The 6,934-nt window shown below is 46.9% G+C and overlaps 1 protein-coding gene across 1 annotated transcript; it reads left to right on the top strand.

Annotated features, from left to right (window-relative positions):
* The first annotated feature begins 1,622 nt into the window (after positions 1-1,622).
* On the top strand, positions 1,623-6,343 carry LOC147576078 (uncharacterized). Its single transcript, XM_086679462.1, has 3 exons — positions 1,623-2,080; positions 4,670-4,740; positions 6,031-6,343. Exons 1-3 carry the CDS (start codon positions 1,955-1,957, stop codon positions 6,341-6,343), a joined length of 510 nt encoding a protein of 169 aa, XP_086535588.1. The 5' UTR covers positions 1,623-1,954.
* The last annotated feature ends 591 nt before the right edge of the window (positions 6,344-6,934 follow it).

The following is a 6,934-nucleotide window of genomic DNA, read 5'->3' as shown; positions in this document are numbered from 1 at the left end:
TTCTGATCACAAGGGAATAAAACTGAAAATCACTAACAGAAGAAGAAAGTGGAAAACTCTCAAAGGTTGAGGAAGAAATCACACTGGGAAATTAGGAAATATTACGAGACAAATGAAAATACAATATACCAAAAATTATGAGATACAGCACAACAATGCTAAGGGGGGAAAATGATAGCTATAAATACACATATTTACAAAGAAGAAAGACTCAAATCAATCACCTAACTATACACCTTAAACAATTAGAAAAAGAAGAGCAAATTAAGCCCAAAGATAACAGAAGGAAAGAAATAATAAAGATAAGAGAGGAGATAAATAAAATGAGAATAGAAAAACCATGGGGTGGGGGGTGGAGAGAAAGAAATGGAGAAAATTAACAAATCCAAAATTTGGTCCTTTAAAAAGCTCAACAAAATTTGTGGGCATAGAGTTGTTCATAACATTCCTCTGTTATCCTTTTAATGTCTGTGGGGTCAGTAGCAATGGCCTCTTTTTCCTTTCTATTAGTAATTTGTGTCCTCTCTCTCTTTTTCTTGGAAAGGAGCCAGTAGCTTGGCTAGGTTTATTGATTTTACTGATCTTTTCAAAGAACCAGCTTTTGGTTTTCTTGATTTTCTCTATTAATTTCCTGTCTTCAATTTCATTGATTTCTGCTCCAATTTTTTTTCTGCTTCAATTTTTAAAAATTTATTTTCTTCCATTTACTTTGGATTTAATTTGCACTTCTTTTCTAGTTTATTAAGGTGGGACTTAGATGATAGATTTTAGATCTTTCTTCCTTTCTAATATATGCATTCATTGCTATAAATGTCCCTCTAAGCACTGCTTTTGCTGCATCCCACAGATGTTAGTAAGTTGTATTTTAATTTTCATTGAGTTCAAAAAATTTTTTAAATTTCTTTTAAGACTTCTTTGACCCGTGTGTTGTTTAACCTTCTACTATTTAGGGATTTTCCAGCTAGCTTTCTGTTATTAGTTTCCAGTTTAATTCCATTGTGTTCTGAGAGCATGCTTTGTTTGATTTCTATTCTTTCAAATTTGTTAACATGTGTTTTATGCCCAAGAATACGGTCTATCTTGGTGACTGTTCCACATGAGCTTGAGAAAAATGTTATTCTTGCCCTGGTTGAAGTAGTCTATAAATGTCAATAGACCCCATTGATTGATGGTGCTGTTCAGTTCGTTCAACTATAGGCTTACTGCTTTTCTGCCTGCTGGATCTGTTCATTTCTGACAGAGGGGTGATGGAGTCTCCAACTTTAACAGTGGATTGGTTTATTTCTCCTTGCATCTCTACCAAATCTTGGCTCAGCTCTTTTGATGCTCTATTGTTAGGTTCAACCACAGTAAAGGTTGTTATGTCTTCGTGGTGAATTGACCCCCTTTTCATTATGCAATGCCTCTCTTTATCCCTGGTAATTTTCCTTGCACTGTCTCGGTCCTGGAAGCCTTGCACTTGGCCACTGCAAAGTCTGGCCGCGGAAGGCTCTTCATCCCTTTTCAAAGGAATGGATTGTCCCTCTTTGTCTGAGGTTGTTTTAGATGACCTGCTGTCATCCACAGAGGAACAGCCAGGAACCAGTCATGAAATGTCAAGTGTCAGTGTCAGAATTCCAGGCCTTAATCGCATCCACATCCACTCCCAGAGGGGTCTTTCCCCTTGGCTTACACTCTCCACGTTCTGCAACCACCGCTTGCAGTTCGGCCCAGAGTCTTTTTACCTTCAGTGGGCAACTTGCAAATGAATTTTTCGTTGTGCAAGGTGTCTCCTGGCGCTTCAGCGCCTTCTGCAACTCCTCCAAACTCCGCGGCCCCGAGTTCCCAGTCCGAGAGCTGAAGCTGCCGCCAAGAGGACATCTTTCTTCATCTGGGCGTGAGGCTGGCGGGCGGGCAGGAGGGCGGCGGGACCGGGCCTCGCGCCCCTAGCGGCGGTTAAGGATATTGATACGTTATGAAACCGCCATTGAGAAAGCCAGTCACCCTGTGGATGTCCACCAGAAACCATTCAATTATCGCAGAAGGACTGGATCTTATTTTGGGTACCTACCTGGCAATCTGTTTAACATTGGAGAAAGAGGTTGAATTTTTTTAATATACTCTTTACCAAAAAAGTGAGAATAACTAATTTCTAGTAATGAGGCTGCAAGTCCAGATTTGTGGGTGGCATTTTGATGTGATTTACGGAGGCACTGAGGTTTTAAGGTGCTGGGACGTGGGCTTAGACTTTGGAGCCAGACAAATGGGTTTGAATTCTGGTCAGACATTTATTATTTGTGCTACCTTAATGCCAATTTCTTTATCTTTAAAGGATGGCTCAATTATGTCTATGCAAAGGGCAGATCGATCTTGGTGAATAATAGTGGACTATTATCAAACTAATCAGATGGCCACCCCAATATAGCTGCTGTTTCAAATGTCTTTTCACTGTTGAAACAAACTGACACATTATTTGGTGCCTAGTAATATCTAAGTTGGAAATAATTTACCTCCTGAATGTTTGCTTATATATATAAATAATACATGTCATTGTAAAGAATTCAAAACATATAAATATAATCAGAAAGAAGAAAGTAAAGGTAGCCTGAAAACTAGATCCTAAATTACCCACCAGTATTTGGGGAGCCTAGTGGACAAGAGGGCCAGGGGGTCAAACTGTCTGGTGTGCAGATGCTCACTTGTTGCTGTTCTCAGCTCAGCTTGCTAACTGCATGGAAAGCCTTGGGCCCTGAAGTCCCGAGTTTCATTTGTTTGATGAACATCTCCAGAGAGTAAACCTCCAATCTTCTGCCAGTGGGGAGTGAATATGGGCCTCTAACCACTCTGTATTCATACTTCCAGGGACTCCCCTGATTTTTTACCCACCTGTTCTCTCCCACCACCTCCGCCCTACCCCCACCCTATCCAGGGTCCCTGGTGCCTCCAGTTCCGAGCTTGAGAGGGGCCGGCCGTTGCTGTCTTGGGCTTTGGTTTCCTCACGTTTGCTAAAAAGTCACTACTCCTACCTCTTGCTTCCAAAATGTTATTGCTGTTGTCTCCTTGCCACTTCTATTTACCCTTGTGGTTTGACCTTTTAATCTAAGTTATAGGCGGGAGTAGAGGTAAATGTTCATGTCCATTTTTTGATGATTAGAGGGAAGTGTTTCAAAATTCGTACGTTTTACTTCATTATTTAAGTGTAATCCAGTGCCCTAGATCCCTTAGAGCAGAGTAACCATTTTACTGTGTGTGTGTATTGAGGATAAGAAGGCATCAGTGCTAGACTTGGATGCTTAGCGGAACCTTAATTTTATACTATTACTTAATGACAGTTTTAATCTCCCTTACTCCTTTCCCCTCATATTTTATACATAGTTAAGTTTTGAAATCTATTCTTTCACATATTGACATAAAATCTATGTCAAAGTTTTTTTTCTTTCCAGAAACAAATAGAACCTGCTTTGCCTCGAATGTAAAATTTTTTCAACATACAGTAAGACCTCTTTGTTAAACATGTTTTTGTCCTACTTACATTAAGAAAAACTAAACCTTAGGGCTCAGTCAGTTAAGTGTCAGACTAACCAGCTCTTGGTTTTGGCTCAGGTCATGATCTCATGGTTCGTGAGTTCAAGCCCCACATCAGGCTCCATATTGGTGGCACAGGGCCTGCTTGGGATTCCCTCTCTCCTTTTCTCTGCCCCTCCCCTGCTTGCTCTTTGATCTCTCTCAAAATAAAAAAAGAAAAACTAAACCTTAAAAGCTAAGAAAAAAATTGTAAAGAAAATAAAATTTACCAAAGCTCTCACAGATGGAGAGTTATAAATCTATAATCATTTCCATTTTTATTCCCCATTTCCTTCTGATAGAATGTAAAAGTGCTTATGTCCATTTATGTCTGTAGTCCAAACAAATAGAACCAACCAATGTTAAGTGCCAATTTAATTCAAATATAGTTGTTTGTTTATTCCAGATTCTCTTAGGTACAAATAATAGAAATGTCCCTCAAACTAACTGGTATTAAAAAGTAATTTGTGGGGAGCCTGGGTGGCTCAGTTGGTTGAGCTTCCAATTTTGGCTCAGGTCATGATCTCACCACGGCTTGTGAGTTCAAGCCTCGCGTCAGGATCTGTGCTGACAGCTCAGAGCCTGAAGCCTCTTCAGATTCTGTGTCTTTCTCTCTCTCTCTCTCTCTCTGTCTCTCTCAGCCCCACCCCCACTCACACTCTGTCTCTCAAAAATAAATAAACATTAAAAAAAAATTTTTTTTTTAAAAGGTAATTTGCTGGAATACCTGGGAATTCCAAGGGTTGACTCAGCTCTAGTAAGAGCTGGGTCAAGGGGGATGTCAAATGATATTGTCAGGATTTGAGTGTTTATTCTATCACAAATATTGTTTTATAAAATTTTTATATGCTGTTGACAATATTCAAACAAATATCTAAACAAGTGTTTTCATTTAAGGTGGTTCCCTCAGGAGAGTAATTTTTCTCTTGAATTTTCCTTCTGGTAGTGTGCATTAGAGCCGCAGAAGGAAATCAGTCTGGTAATCTCCTAATCATAGGACATTTGCTGGGCCCCATCGGATACACTTTTTCTTATGGACAATTGTGTGTATATTGTTTTAAGGCTGCTTAGCATCCGCTGGCCCTTGTATGTCATTGTTGAAAATGACAAATGCTTCCTTCCCTAGGTTCCCTTGCAGCTACAGCATGGTCAGGTGACTTGCATTGACTTGGAAGCAGGAGCCAGGGACTCAAAGAGGTAGAGACCGGGAGCCTCCACTTGGACTGGGTTCCTAGGGCAGTCGTGGCCGCGGGGCCGGGGTGGGATGCAGGGTACAGTGCTGGAGGGGTGGATGGTTTAAGCTGTAGAGTCTTTGCCTCGCTGGTGGTGGTAGGGATGTCCACACCTGATGAGTTGTGCCATGCGGTAGTGGGCATTGATCCGGTGTTTCGTAGAACCTGACTCTCCATGCACACGGGCGATTTGGTGATTCGCTCAGTATCATGGTCATAAACCCCTTTTCTGCCGAAATCAATCTGAGTTGGTTTCTGTTGCTTACAGCTGAGACCATGAACCGACGGGCCTCCTCTTCCTCTGTGATGTGTCTCCTTTAGCTCTATACTTTACAGTCTGCATCTTAGATGACTTCTTTTGGCCTCTGCTACTTGGCCCTTCTGATATTAGCTGGAAGAGGGGGTCTGGGAGAAGAGATAGGAGAGGATGGAAGGCCATACTGGGCCTGGGAGGCAGAGGGCCCTGCAGGAGGCCCCTGGGACATCAAGCCCCGAGGGCTAATTCAGCAGGTACAAGCTGCCAGTCACAGGGCCATGTTCCTCTTCACCTTTGCTTCAATGACCCTGGTCCAATCCACCATCTCCACTCACCTGGATCATGGCAATATTTCCTGGTACTTCCCCACTTCTGCCCTGGTCCCCTAAACACTTTACCAGACACAGGGATCCCACTGAAACATCAGTCAGCTTATGTCAATTCTCTGTGAAAACTCTAGTGTCTTCCGATTCCTCTCAGATTAAAAGTCTTACAGAGTCCCTTCCCCCACCCAAATATTCTTTTACTTTCTGTTCGATCCTCAGGAGAAACTAAGTGCTGGAGGGATGCTGGGTGGGGTGGGGCCCTGGCTGGGGTGCCCCAGGAGCCAGGCCATGCCCTCCTGGACCTGTTGGAGCATCAGGGAAGTTCCACAGAGCAGGAGTAGGCAGGGCGGGGAAGGGGAGCCCTAGATCTGAGCCTTATTTCTCAAGGACAGAAACAGCCGAGAAATAACGAGGGATGCAGCAGCCACCAGCCGGCGGCCATAACCATCCATTCCGACACCAGGAGCGAGGCTAGCAGACCAGGGGGCCTCGGTGGCCGCTGGCCGACGGCCTCCGAGCGCACAGTGGAGTCTTCCCTTTGCACCGGGAGGCCCCCCACTGTCCCGGCTGCTGGAGTCGCCACCACACGCAGGGAGGATTGCGACGGGGCCGCCCAGCCGGGCTCCCGTAGCCTCGTGCGGTCTCACTGGCGCCGTTGTCTGTCTCCCCGCAGGGCCGTCTGCCCTCCGCGCAAGGCGGCGGAGACGACGCGGCGGAGGAGCAGTACCCCCAGGCTGCGGTGTGGCCGTCCCCTCCCGTCCCGGCGGCCGCCTCCCGAAGCGGCTCGGGAGCCCCGCGGAGCTGTCACTTCCGTCACCTCTGTCCTGCACCTGCAGCGCTGGGAGTGCCGCGCGGTCGCCGGCGGGTCTTTCCCTCGGTGTCACCGGCTCCGCGGCCGCGCCGGGAGCGAGGTGTCTTCCCTCTGTCTTTGCTTTCAGGTTCTTTTAGGTTCCAACCGGTCACCCTTGGACAAAGGTTCCTCCTAGAGATTTGAACTGAAACTTCCCGAAGACGCCCCAGGGGCCCCCTGCGGGCAGCGGCCCTCGCGGGGAGAGGCCAGGGTCTCACTTAGGGCAGAGGCTCTGGGTCTAGCACCTGCCGGGCTGCCCAGCATGGGGCCTTCCCTATGGACGCCGGGTCTCCACCATCCCTGTGACAGTGTGGGTAGAGGGGAGGCCACCGGGACCTGCTGGGGGGCCGTGCTGGACGGTGGTTCCTCGCGGGGGACTCGGCAAGGGTGCAGCCCAGAGGCCTGCCTGGGCCTTGGGTTCCTGCAGGGGCCTTGCGGGACCCTGGCTGTGGCGGGAGCGGAAAGCCTCCGCCCGGGGCCCCGGCTGGCTTAGGTTGTCTTGGCCGTCCTGCATGGAGGCCTGGCCCAGGCCGCTCTCTCCCAAAGTGAGGAATTCCTGCCCTGATTCCTGCTGGTGGAGAGGTTGGTGACAGGGCAGGGGGGACAGGGTGGTCTTCCCCTCAGGCGGGTTGGTAGAGACCCCTGTGCGTCCCTCGGAGGCAGGGACAGGAGCCGCTGTTGGTTAGATCAGCTGAAGGCTCAGGCTTCAGGGCGGGAGGTCGCCCTC

This window comes from Puma concolor, chromosome D2 (assembly GCF_028749965.1).
Source record: "Puma concolor isolate L17-30 chromosome D2, mPumCon1.1.hap2, whole genome shotgun sequence".
NCBI lineage: Eukaryota > Metazoa > Chordata > Mammalia > Carnivora > Felidae > Puma > Puma concolor.
This window is presented reverse-complemented; position numbering and strand designations above follow the sequence as displayed.